The sequence below is a fragment of the Tympanuchus pallidicinctus genome, unplaced genomic scaffold, assembly GCF_026119805.1.
Source record: "Tympanuchus pallidicinctus isolate F22 unplaced genomic scaffold, pur_lepc_1.0 scaffold1, whole genome shotgun sequence".
Classification (NCBI taxonomy): Eukaryota; Metazoa; Chordata; class Aves; order Galliformes; family Phasianidae; genus Tympanuchus; species Tympanuchus pallidicinctus.
The window spans coordinates 44,200,365-44,214,233 of NW_026294618.1; the positions used below are offsets into that span (position 1 = coordinate 44,200,365).

Here is a 13,869-nt window from a genome sequence, read left to right on the forward strand (position 1 = left end):
CAAGCTCTAGTGCAGTACAGCCTGAAGTGTTGTACTGGTTGCACAAGGGGGTGAGAGAATGGATTTTTAGGAAGGAGGTCTGATAGTGAGCAGAGGTGTAGGCAATGGCTGGCCCATCTGTCCTGCAAATTTCACCAGCCTAGCTATAGAATTATGTTAAGAGAATCTGCTGTGGCATTCGGTGTAGACAAGTTACTCTTGTTTATCAAGATCTCTGCTTTGTCTTAGCATGGGCAATTCCAAACACATTGTTCTGCAAGCTATTCAGTGAGCCCGACTTCTATCTTGATTTGCTACGTGAGCTACACAAACACATCTGATTTTTAATGTGGGCAGACAAAATATTTTTGGAGTTGATATTGACTCCTCAACTTAAATATTCTCTTGGTTTGCCTTCTGTCTTCCAAACAATGGCTTTTTGTTCCTGCCTCAAAAATTCCCAGGGGAGGATACTTTAAAAAAAAAAAAATCTTTAAGTTCATCAGAGAATGAAGGGTGTTAGTGCTGTATTAAGCCAGCCACTTGAAAGGCTTTGGTGAGGATAAAACTGATAACTTTCAGTGTAATGCTCAGAAGAAAAAAAAAAAGAAAAAAGAAAAAAGAAGTAAACAGGAATGCTATAGAGGGGTAGCCTTTAAATTTGTGTACCGTAGAAGCATTTCAGTGTGAAATGCTAAAATGCTTTCTTTTCCATTGTCTTGTAAGTCCTAGTGTTTCTGTCTGCAGAATGAACTAAAGCATTTGACAGCTTGGGGTATAAATGTATATTATGCAATCCAGCTGTGACAATGGGGACAATTTTTGCTGACAGATAATGGCTACTTACATTTATTGCTGAAGACGAAAGTCGTGCTATTTAAATCATAATCATTTTTTAAAGCAATAAAACAGCAGCATATTTGTGGAGTGTGTGCTGTGGTTTTATAGCTGCAGACTCTTGGACAGAGAAACAGTGTACAAACATTCTCTGCTTACAGCTGCATTATTTCCATTTGTAGTGAACTGATAAGAAAAGGACATAGCGGAGATTCTTATTTCAGCACGATTTTAGTTACAGTAAATGTTGCTTTTTTTTTGAATAGCATACTGTGTTTCAGTGGCTCAGGAACTCTTCTGTATGGGTGCTCCCACAGACTCTCTGGTCTGATATTTTTAATTTGAGGAGTAACTTCTAGAGAAGCTCAGAAACTGGCTGTTTTGCAATGACGTGTTTTGAGAAGTAAGTCCTGAAGCTCCAGTGCCCAAGGAAAGTTTAATTGCTTTCAGTAGGAATAGCTCTTTTTCTATGGCAGCCAAAATGTTTTGTGTATGAGTATCAACACAAATACAGAGGTTAGTTGTTATATTAGTGTCTGAAATAACAGCTCTGGAATATAGCCAGCATGTGAGTAGGAAAGCAGCCAGTGGCCTGGAAGAAAAGTGTTTTAATCAATGTGTAATAGGTGCTCTAGAGGACTTGTGCAATCCTGGCAAGCTGCATTTGGATTTTTCATATGAGTTGTTTGGTACAGTCGTTATAATTTGCATTTTAAAATGCCAAATGCAATTAATTTTTCCTTCTGCATACAGAGAGGAAGAAGTGAAAGAAATATAAGAGAAGCTTTTTAGAACAAAGAATTGAAAAGCACTCTGATTGTATTTTATATTTTATGTATTTTATATCCATCAACTTCTTCGTAGGATCACGTTACTGCAGCAAGGCATGCTTGCCTTCAGGAAATCAGGTTCACATGTGCTGTTCTGCTTTCTTTTTTGTGTGTGTGCTCAGCTTCTTCACAAAGGATAAAGACAAATTTCCTTGAATTATGCACACGTGTGAAGTTAACTTAAAGACCATTCTTTTTGTTAAGTCATAATAAGGGTGTTTATACCAGGCATGCCAAAAGAATCTGTGCAAGTTCCTTTTCTGTGGGATCCAAGAATCTCACAGGAGCTGTAAGTTAAAGTGCTCCAGTTTGCTTTAGGTAGGGAAGTGGTAGAGCGTGGACTGCCACTTCTGGACTTCTGTCACAGCACTGTTTGTGAAATGCCCCAGATAAGGCTGTTCCCTTCCTTTTTGACCCCACATTATGTGGGAGATCTGTGGAACCTTTCTCCTATTTTAGGCTTAGCTTGTCATTGCTGTAATAAGAAAAGAAACAAGTGATAAGAGGCATATTTCTTTCATTAGGACACACGAAAATCGAAGTCAGCAAGTTAACTGAATGTCATTGGAGCTGAATGTTTTCACCTAAGGCTTTTATATTCCAGTTTTATTATCTTTGAAGGCCTGTAAAAGTCCTGCAAACTATTTGCTTAAACCAAGGAGAATGCTGCATGAATCACACAGCCTGTGCTGATTGGAAATTAGAACTGCTGCGCTCTTACACGGGGCTATGAAGCAATGTGGTCCGTGCCCTTATACAAGTTAAACTCTTCCAGTGTCCTTTCCTTTCAGTGTCTTGGGGGCCTTGTTTCACTCAGTGTTGCCCGCTCTTCCTTTGCACAGCCCTGAAACTTAATGTCACAGAGTGCAGGGTTGACAGGGCTTTGGAGTCTGGGCTAATCAGCAAATGCAGCAGCTACCCATGAAAAGTACCTCGTTCTTCTACAGATCGTTCCTTGAAACTCCGTGGTGTTTTTCACATTCTCAATAAACAACAAACTGTTCAAAACAGGTCGCAGTTCATCGAAATCACTGTTTTTCCTAAAAGGAAGGTTCTATGTCATATATTCTCATTCCTGTTTGTCTCTAACCAGCTGTTCTTTTTCTTTCGTTTACGTTCTAAATGCTTTTGAAGAAACAGTACTTTTGTTTGCTTGTTTGTTTCACTCTGTTTATTTCAGTGCCTAGCACGTGGGGTCTTCGCAGTGCCCAGACCATGTCTTATAGGCACTTCAGCAACTGCTTCTAAAGCATGATATCGGTGTATCCGCTTCCAAATATTCCTCCTTAGGTCTGTTGGTTGCGTTTTATTTTTTCAGATAATGTTATTTGCCTTTGTCACCAAATCACCATTGTTTATCTAACTGTCACTAGCAAAGATAATCTAAGTAAAATCCCAGTTACAGGAATTCAAACCTATTCCAGATGGAAAGAGCTCTTTTATCTTCCATACAATTCAGAAACAAGTTACAATATCTTTTTATGTGTCTTGCCTCAGCAGCTTTTTTTCATTAGCCAGTAGGCCAATTTTTTTTTCCTGAAGAGATATAACAGACTTATTTATGTCTCTAAATATCTTACCTTTATGACCTGGGAGAACTCTTGGTTGATACATCACTAATGTGTGTTTGAAAGAATGACTACATGATAGCTGGTAAATGATGCCTTTTGAATATCTGCACAAAGTGAAAAAGAAAGTTGATTTTTAATTTAAAATTAATCAGTCTTACACCTAATGTACTTGAAGATACTGTAGTTTGTTATTCAGCCACAGAAGTGTTTAACTTTAGTATACTTACCTGAATTAAGTCTTAATTATCTAAAGACTCACTGATAAACAAAGAACTATAGGTTAAGCAATGTTTATAAAGCTCCAGCTTGATCTAGATCTGTGCAATTAAATAAAACATTTGTTAAACTTTTCAGCAAACTTAGCCGTTTAAGGTTGAAAAAAAGTATAAAAGTATATCAAGTGAAATGTGCTCATAAATTTCAGAAAGAATGTGGAATTATCTGTATCTACAAGTTGTCGTTAATGGCCTGGTCATTAGTGTGAATTCTAGCTTAGTCCCTGGTGGAGTAAATGTGTTTAAAAATATTTCATTTATTTATTTTTTTACGACTAAAGTCAGTTGTATTCTTGGAGCTGATGAAATCTAAATTACTTGATCATGTGAATTGGTCAGGGCTTTCATTTGTACTGTGTTAGGTAAAGATATTTAAACACATAGCCATAGGCATGATGTGGTGCTCAATTAGAACAGGTAGTTGCTGAAAGCTTAAATCGTGCAATCTTCTAAAATGTGCTGTCTTTTTCTGTTCTGCAGCATGGGTGAGCTCACTGTCTATGGGAATGGTCTTCTTCTGCTCTCCAATAGTCAGCATATTCACAGACCTGTTCGGTTGCCGAAAAGTTGCTGTTACTGGAGCTGCATTAGGTTTTGTTGGACTCCTGTCAAGTTCTTTTGTAAGGTAAAAACAATCTTTTTAAATTACATTCGAAGTACTTCTATCAGTTTTATGCTGATCCTCCCATCAACTGAATACGAAGGAATAAGTAATGTTACTTTATCTTAACTGAATACGAAGGAATAAGTAATGTTACTTTATCTTATAGCTGAAGACATTGTTCTATTGCTGTTTTTCTAGCCATGACTACCATGAATAATCAAAAGCGGTGCTTTCAAATTCAAAAATTATTTGTAAGATGTAATGTAACCTCATAACAGCACATCCTATTTATGAGGAGCCAGTTTGTATAAGCTTATCAGTAGCAAAACGATGAGGTAACCTCCAGGGAGGTGTTGGTGTTCCAGTCAAATTCAAAGTTTCCTTCTGTTCTTACCAGTCTAGCTGCCAAATGTTAAGATAGCAAAAACATTGGTGTAATGATGGATCCTTAGGGCTTACTGTGAGGAAGTCTCTATTGAATATACTTCAACAGTAGTGGAGTGTTTGTCTTCCCTCCAGGTTATACTTCATTTTCTATACTTTTTGCAGAACAAATCCCAAGAAGTTTGAGTGGCATGCACAATAGAAGATGAGGAAACAGTAAACTTACTCTCTGATTTTAGTCATCTGCAGAAACCAGTTAGTAAAGATAGGGTAAGAAATAGCAGGAAAATAAGCTCCATTTATTTCTAGTTCTCAGTCTGCCTTTTCTATCCTTAGCAGAGCATAGAGCAGAATTCAGAAGAGTTTTCTATGTAGAAATACCAATTTCTATTTCTACACTTTCTATCAATGTCAACAGGCTTGTGAAAGTTGTTTTCTGTGCCTGTGCTCTGAACCAGACATGTGTGAGCTGTCTGTTATCTGCATGGATGGATATCAGTGCTGCATGGTGCTATCTTGAACTAACACCCCTACTTCGGGTGTATGTCCCCTGATGTGAAAACATGTAACAAGTTTATAGGAAAATAGCCTTGATTTAGGTGCTGAGGCTAGTGTTTTTATTTATTCTGGGAATAAATAATATTCATGGGAAAAGGAAACTGTCTTGTTACGTAAACAAGTTTCCATTTTTTTAAATATATTTTTGTTTTTAGTTAATCTAAGTGTAAAGATTTAGATTAATACATTTTATTTAAAGCAAACAAAACAAAACCTTCTGCCTGGTATGTTTCCAGAGGATTGCCATCACATTTGAGGTGAAAACTAAAAGAATACATATTGGAAAAAGTTCTTCTTCATCCCCATGTAGCACAGTCTTGTGGTAACTGCTAAATACTACAAGAACTTCATTATTGTAAATTAAAAGGAAAGGTATTTCTTTCTTTTGAAGAAAATGCTGCCATCCTTCCGTATTTCTTTGATTTCCACTGGAAAAACACCACAGAAGGTGCAAACAAAAATTTTTACAGGCTTTAAAGATGTAGCTTTTTTAGAATTTTGTTTTAGAGGAGCAGTCGTGAGCTTGGGATGAGAGATGAATTCTTGTTAAAATACATTCCAAGTTAATGTGCATTCTTAGTATTTCATTATGTTACTCACACTATCAAATGACTTATGTTGATATTATCAGTTAATTGAGGGAGTATAGTTCAGATATAGAAGTGTTTTAACAGTAATATTTCATACAGCAGATGAATGTAAATATGATTTACTGCTTGTTCCCATATGTAATACAAGTTTTATCTCTTAGGAAGCTGAGACGTAAGATTATTTGTAATGCAGGAGAAATATTTTTCAATATGTGTCATACTGCAAAGTGTTTGGATCCACAGAAGGAAGAAAAAGTTCTGTGTCCTTACTGCATTATGTTCTTTCTCTCATACATTCTGATTTTAGTTTCTTTGATATTTTTCCATTGACTGAAGTAATTAGTTGTTTCTTTTGGCTAATTTAAATATAATCAATTTTTTAAATTGATAGTTTAATGCAGAAAGAAACAGTAATATTGCAAATGCATTCTTTTGCACGGTAACATGTAAATTCTCAGTTCCTGGTGTGAGACCTGTGAATCAAATACTATGTTCTAAGAATTTCTAAAATAGCATGGGAAACTTGCAGAGTGCATTGTCATACTCTGGTGTAGAGGAATATTGGCAGATGGCATCCTATGCTGAAAACCACTACAGAAAGCATTTACACTGGTAGCATGAGGGCTGCTCTGAAAGTAATGCCTCCTATTTTATTATATTGGTCCACAACATCAGAGGTGGATGTTTGGGTTGTGGCAGTAAAATTGAACCTTCCCACCAATATTCTATTACATTTTTTTATCGTGTGATGGCAGCAGAAGGGCAGTCTGATAATATGGTGTCCGACATAGAAGAAGTGTGTATGAAATAAAGATGTGTCACTGAATTCATCCACATGGAAAAAATGGCACCCGTTGACATTCATCAATGTTTGCTGAATGTTGATGGAGACCAAACAGTGGATTGAGCACAGTGAGGCTGTGGGTGAAGCATTTCAGCCGTGGCGAGAGCAATGTGAAGGACAAGCCACGTTCCAGACAGCCATGCACAGCCATCACACCACAAAATGAAGAGTCTCAATCAGCTCATCCATATAAATTGGCTAATGGTCGTGACTATGTTGACAAAGAGTGTTTTGTAGCTGAGAATTTGCTCTATCAAACAGTGTTGTTATCTCTTTGCACTTGTAGTTTCCATGGAAATTCCAAACAGGACACACTACTTTTGGAGCAACCACATACAAACTCTTAACTCATTTCTGAAAATATGTCAATTAATTGGAAAAACACTTCTGTGTGGTATCTGAATGTGAGCATGCATTGTTTTACAATTTTTTTTCCTATTTTTTATTTTTAATACAGCACCATTGAACCTCTGTACTTCACCTATGGAATATTATTTGCCTGTGGCTGCTCATTTGCTTACCAGCCATCTTTGGTCATTCTTGGGCACTATTTCAAGAAACGCCTTGGACTGGTAAATGGCATCGTGACTGCAGGAAGCAGCTTGTTCACTGTGTCTCTGCCCTTCCTCTTGAGAGTTCTGATTGATTCTGTTGGCCTGTTCAACACATTACGGGTCCTGTGCATCCTCATGTTTATTCTGTTTCTGGCTGGCTTTACGTACAAACCTCTTGTTTCCAACACCAAAGACGAAGGAGAAAAGAAGGGCAAGTTCAGATTTCCTCCTGAAAAAAAGGTTTTCAATTTCTCCGTTTTCAAAGTCATGAGTTATCGAATCTGGGCTTTGGGGATTCCTGCTGCACTTTTTGGATACTTTGTGCCTTATGTTCACTTGGTAAGTGCACTTTTTTTTTTTCTTCATATGATGTGCGCAGTCATTCCATTTTGTATAATGGACTAAGAAAGCAATCCTTCATAGGAAGCAGTATTTAAGTCAAAGTAGTTTTGGGGCATGTTCTGTTTTGCTTACTGCCCACATTCCCAGTGTGATGGGGGAGGGAATTGGGAAAAAAAATAAAAAGTAGAACTCAGAGTATGAGGTAAAATTATTTACTAAGTGAAAATGAAAAGCATAATAGTTATGTCTGTATATATATGAATGTATGTAGGAAGTGATGCATAAGCAGTTGCTCACTACCCACCAAGCAGTGCCCAGCTAGTCCCTCAAACAGCGGAAGAGAGCAATGAACTTCCATCCCCTTTAAAACTCCTTCTGCATGTGCTATGGAATATCTCTTTGGCAAGTTTAAGTCAGCTGTCCTTATTCTCTTTGCTCCCAGCTCCTTGGGACCTTCACTGTAAATGGCCTTGGCTCTGTGTAACACTGCTTAGTGGCAGCTATATAAACATTGCTGTGTTATCAACAGTATTTCTCTCCTACAACAAAGCCATAATATCATACCAGATACTCTGAAGAATATAATTCCACCCAGCTGAAACAAAACCAGGGAGAAACATGAAATTAATTCTGGTGCTGTCTGTGAAAAAGAGATTCCAGGGCTCTAATCAAAACTAGTAGTGGAAGCCATTTAAATTTTTAGTTCCTTGTTCTCAATTTTGACTTCTATAGAAAGGTTTAAAAATGTTTAACTGTTAAAAAAAGACATTTGAAAAGGTATAAACTGACTTTTATTTATGGGTAGTAGTTTGACTTAGTTTTTAATGATATGTAGATCTTATTCAATAAAACAATGAATAGTTCTTTGAAATAGTTTAATTCCTATAGATGACTTGTCTGTTGTGACAACTTGTATTTTTTTGTCAATTCTGTATAGAAATGTTCTGATTTAAAATGCTCAAAGGGATGTGTTGTAAAGCAAGCATTACAGAATTACAGCATGGCTGAGGTGTGAAGGGTCCATCTGGTCCAACCTCTGCTCAAGCAGTGACATCCACAGCAGGGTGCCCAGGCCCACATCCAGGTGGCCTTTGAAGATCTCTAAGGAGGAGACTCCACAGCCTCTCCAGGCAGCCTGGGCCAGTGCCCTGTCACCAGCACAGAAGTTCTTCCTGGTGTTCAGACAGAAGCTCCTATGCTCTAGCTAGTGTGCATGGCCCTTTGTCCTGACATTGGGCATCACTGAAAAGAGCCCGGTTTTGTCCGCTTCGCATCCTCCCTTCAGGTATTTATAGATGTTGATGAGGTCCCTCTGAGCCCCTTCCAGGCTGAGCAGACCCAGCTCTCTCAGCCTGTCATCGTAGGAGAAGTCCTCCAGTCCTTTCAGCATCCTGCCAGCCCTCCACTGGACTGTCTCCGTTATGTCCAGATCTCTCTTCTAATGGAGAGTCCAGAAATGGACACAGTGCTCCAGGTGCAGCCTCTCTGGAGGGAAAGGATCACTTCTCTTGGCCTCCTGGCAGTACTTTGCCTAATGCAGTCAAGAATGCTAGTAGGTATTAGATACAGCTGTTCGTGTTTCTAGAGAATTGAAAAACAAGACCGTACAAGTAGAAGTGTTGGTTATTATTTTTCCCCCGTATCAGATTGGCAGAAATTCTGGTTGCAAAATTTAGCTCCAGTGTATGAAACAATTTGATGGAGGCTGTTTTTAATGTAATGTTTGTGACAGAATTAAGAAGTTGAAATCGCTGATGTGGTAAACGTGGTGATATAGTTGTCAGTAAACATGCTGCTTGAGATTTAAAGAATGGGAGTGTTCTCACTGCTAAAACATCATTTCTGTAACTCTACATGAACTCACTCAAGAATTTAGGTCAGCTGTTAGAACCAAGCATATACTTTTACCTATGACTCAATTTCAAAAGGTATTTTTTTTTAAACTGGACTCTTGAAAGAGGAATTTATTTTTATGAAAGTATGATTAAGTGAAGTATTTGCTGACGAGCAATGATGTATAGAACTGTGGAATTATCTGGGTTGGAAAGCACCTTCAAGATCATAAAGTCCAACCATCAGCCTGACCTGCTGACTGTTGCTGTATTCCTGGAGAACTCCCTGAAACCTCAGTCTCTGTGGATCTGTATTTTGAAAATCTGAATGTGAGTACTGGAAAATGTCCCTGTGAGGGAACAGCATGAATTCTGCCTTTCAACACAAAAGCTTTAAATCCATTAGATATTTATGGATTGGTTTTTAAGCCTATTTTGTACACTTTTGATAAAAATGTATTTTATAGACTTCCAAGTGCACCAGATAAGTTGAAGGCTAAGAAAAAGTAACTTTTGGTTAGTCCATCTACAGAATCACCGCTTACTTTATTCAACTTTAGGAAATGAAAATTACTATTGTCACATTGTTTACTGTGTATTTTTAAATTTTATGCAATAGTGGAAAAAGGATTTGCCATTTGAACAACCAACAACTTAATATGATAAAACTTTTTGCTATTGAGAGTGGCCAGCAAAATCCAGCCTGCTAGGCAGCTAGTTGCAAGTGCCTTAGGAAGACAAATCTACATGTGGTGCTCTGGGAAAGATTCAGAGGTGAAGTTGTGTAAAAGTAGCAACAGGGTCTCCTTTTTTCCTGACTTGAAAGCTATGCCTAGCCATCTTCTCTACCTGTGTGCTTCCTATCAGAATTTCAGCTTCATTTCTGTGAATCTCAAAACACCAACTGGAACTTCTTGAGCCAGTTTCTGCATCTGGTAGTTCTCCCAGGCTTCCATTAATACAGCTTGTCTGGGATGCCTGGCCTGTTTCTTCCCTCCTCCTGCCTCAGTGCCCTTAAGCCCTGGTTTCCATACGTGTCAAGTCTCATTTTTCCTTCCCTGAGCAGCACTTCTGTCAATGTGATGGAGCCCTTGACCACATGGCAAAGCAGGCACGGTCCCTGCCAATTGTGCCACCAGCTGAGCCATGGGACCTGGATTTAGCAGACTTGGTGTGCTGTAGGCACTTCTTGGCTGCTGTCTGCTGCCTTGGCACTACAGAGAGCTTGATCTTCACAGACAAGTTTTTTGATTGCTGCTGAGGCCAAACCTGATGTCTGCTTTTTCTGTGTTTCCTGAAGCACACTGGGATGGAGGATGCAAGTTGTGAGGCTTGTAGTGAAAAAACAAATGCAAGTTTATTTCAGGTTTTGGAATAAGAGAAATAGACAGGTTTTCATAATTTTAATTAGCTTCTCTGTATTTGCTTGGTAGAGTAAATGTCTGTTAAAACCAGGGAAAAGAACTTGCCCAAGAGCTAGGCTCTAACTAAAACTGAGCAAATGAGCAAGTTCTATATTGTGCTAGCTGGTATGGATTTACCAGTACCTGACTGACAGCCATCTGCTGAATTTTGAAACAGGCAGCATGTTGGCTTTTGGCCTTTTCAGGAGTGGAAAAAAATGAGAGCTTTTAAAAATTCAGCTTATTTGTGCCAGATTCTGTTAGTGGATGTCCTATTCCATATAATTAAAGGAATTGGGCTGGGAGAATTCTTATAGTTGTTGATTAGGATTGTTGATTAGGAAGTTGATAGTTCATGGGATTACTAAACCACACGGCTATGATGCTTCTCAGTTTTAAATTCATTCTTAACAGTAATTCAGCAGTTATTCAGCGCAATTCTAGTTTAGCCCATTCCGTTTTAAATTGTGTCCACAATAGAAATCTCTCAGATTAATGTAAAAGCTTCTTTCCAAGTTATTTTAATGCAAACTATCTCGTTCAAGGAAATGATTCTGTACATCTGAGTATTAAGTATAACTGAAAGAAAACGCACCTAGTTGCTCTGCCACTCCTTGTACCACGCTTGTTCTCCTAAGAAATAAAAGATTTTTGTTTTTCAGGAATCCTAGGCTAATATAATGTATTTCAGTGCTGTTCTCTCAGGTTTTTTGAAAAGTATCTCCTTGTCGTACACTGTTGATACTGAGGAGCTTGTTGGATTGACTCTTTTTAAAGTTCAATATAATATGGTAGGTAGTTTAAAAGCAATGCTCTTGCTTTTTGTACATTGTTCAGCAGAGTGGAAAGAAATGCTACTTAATGGGTGCTGTTTATAATCTCTTATAAGGTAGGTTCAATTCAGTATGAATTTACTTATGTATCAGTTGTGACACGTTTACAAAAAATGTGGCTGAATACTGTGTTGTGTTTTGACAGCAATAAGTCAGCCAGTGTGAGGAACACTGATAGCACTGAGAATACCATCTTAACTCTTTCTGTGCAATGTTTCAGTCTCGCAGTAATTTGTCTTGAGATGTCCACAGTATCCCCATCACCTCCATTTCAAAACAAAACGTAGTTCTGTGTAGCAGTTACTTTTATTGAGTGCCTCTTGTTGGTAATGGTAGGTCGCCTTTTTTCAATGCCTTCAGCCCTGAGTTTCAAATGTAGAATGAAAAAATAAATTGAATAATTAAATAATTCAAGAAAGTAGTGCAAGTTTATTACTTGTTGTACAACAACAACAACAAAGATAAAGCAACAAAGCAAAGAAAGGATTGTAGGCAACAATAAAAATGCATATTGATTGAATTACCTTTTGAAGTCCCAGACCTTTTATTAATAAAGGAAATGTGTACTCCTAAAGAATGGCCAAGTCTGTCTGAAAATTAGGCTGATGGGTTAAATATGATTATATGGTTGGATGCAGAACTGCATTCTGAATGTGAATGCTACTGTAACACTGTCTGTACTCATAATATTTCAGAATAGCTCAGGAAACAGAGCTCTCAGTATTTCTCACCCTGCTTTGTTTCCTGTTTCTTAATTCAAGGTTGTAAATCTGACTTTATATTTTGATGCTTATCCACATTTGTATTCCGTGGTGGGTACATACTTGCATATGTAAAGACTTCTGGTTAGCAGCAGCTATGTGGAATGCATGTATCTGTGTGCTTTATGTTTAAGAACTAAAATATGTGTACCTGGCTGTTTTTTTCCAACATATTCCCTAGGAGAATCTGTTTTGAGAGGCAGATTTAAATACTGGATTGATTCCCTTCAGTAGATAGATACTGCAGATTTTTTTTCTTTTATGAATTTGTACATACCAGGAATTGGTTCAGCTAACCTTCAAAGAACATGCAAACGAGAGTGCAGACCTGGTTCCTAGAACTTAGGTAGGTATTGCTTCAGTTTCTAGAAACTGCCACTGAGAAACAAAGCAGCAATTTGGATTCTGCTCTCAGATTTTCATCAACTGTATTGGAAAAGAAAACCCACCACAAAATAAAAATGTGAGGCTTCAAAGCAGCTGGCCAGCTGAAAGGTGTTCTGAAAAAAAGAAACTGCAGCCGCAGCGCTGTTGTTAGGTACAGACTTGTGTTCTGCCAGCACCCCATGTTACTGGAAGATGACATTCACTTTCTCTGCTGATAAACTGCTTTTCAGATTTGTGGGGAAACCATGCAACAATGGAGTGAAGGGGTAGTGTCTAAATAGGCCTGGCAGCCACTAGTGAACAATTTGTATGGCTGTAATCACTGTAAAAACAGAGACCCTGTTTTTCATCATGAAATAAATACATACTGTAGCGCATGTTTCCCGTTACTATACTTTTTTTTATATGAAAACAAGGAATACTGCATTTCAAACAAAAACAACAGAGGAGATTGATGCATACGTTGCACAAAGAGAGTCAATTCAGCCTTTTCTTTTTATAGACCTCAGGAATGGCTGGGAAAAAGTGCCAGTGACGATAGACATTCTTGAAAGACTGCATTCTTGAATCTGCTGCTCTGCTCAGTTCAAAACAGCTGTGACAGACTGTGACTTGCCATGTTGTCTTATGGAGACTGCTTAGCCCATTTTGAGGACTTCAGTGAGCATTACCCAGCCAGGATGCATAGTCACTTTGGCCTCTCTTTCATCTGGATGTCACTTATTTTCAGGGCATTACTTCCCTGTGGTCTTTCAGCTGTCCTTCCAGTGACACCATTTACAGTAGGAAGTTTCCTGGGAAATAAGAAATTGTTCCCTTCTCAGAAAGTTTGGGGAGACCTGTTCATCTGCAGCCTGTAGCGAAGAGATTGGCTCTTCTGTCTTAACTTTCAGGATTCCACGTTTCCATTACGCTTCCACATGTTCCTTAGAATGTAGTCAGTACATTGGCAGAACAGGATCCTTGTCATTTATTGATGGCTTCAAGGATTATAACCTAGGTCTTTGAGGTACGTGGATAATTTGGGATCTTCTTAACAAAAAATAATTAGTGATGAAGTATTTAGAGGCCTGATTGAGGAGCTTGGTGGGATTTTTAAACCCTTGGTATTCGCACGTTTTCCCTTGATGCAGTGAAGACTAATAGTGGGCACTTGAGTTTCCACATTTGCAAGTATATAGTTATCTCACTGAGTTCTAGGTTGTGTTCAGGCTTGCAGATCAAAACGCAACATCAAAAATGTACCTTTTGCCACATGCCTGTTTTGCCACATGCCAGGCTATAC

General features: G+C 38.2%; 1 protein-coding gene across 1 annotated transcript in view; it reads left to right on the forward strand.

Annotated features, from left to right (window-relative positions):
• SLC16A10 (solute carrier family 16 member 10) overlaps nucleotides 1–13,869 on the forward strand; it is a 62,674-nt gene that overhangs the window by 31,717 nt on the left and 17,088 nt on the right. Inside the window, exons 2-3 of the mRNA XM_052678691.1 lie at nucleotides 3,973–4,117; nucleotides 6,930–7,365. Coding sequence (XP_052534651.1) covers nucleotides 3,973–4,117; nucleotides 6,930–7,365 — 581 coding nt within the window. The remainder of the gene's footprint in view (nucleotides 1–3,972; nucleotides 4,118–6,929; nucleotides 7,366–13,869) is intronic.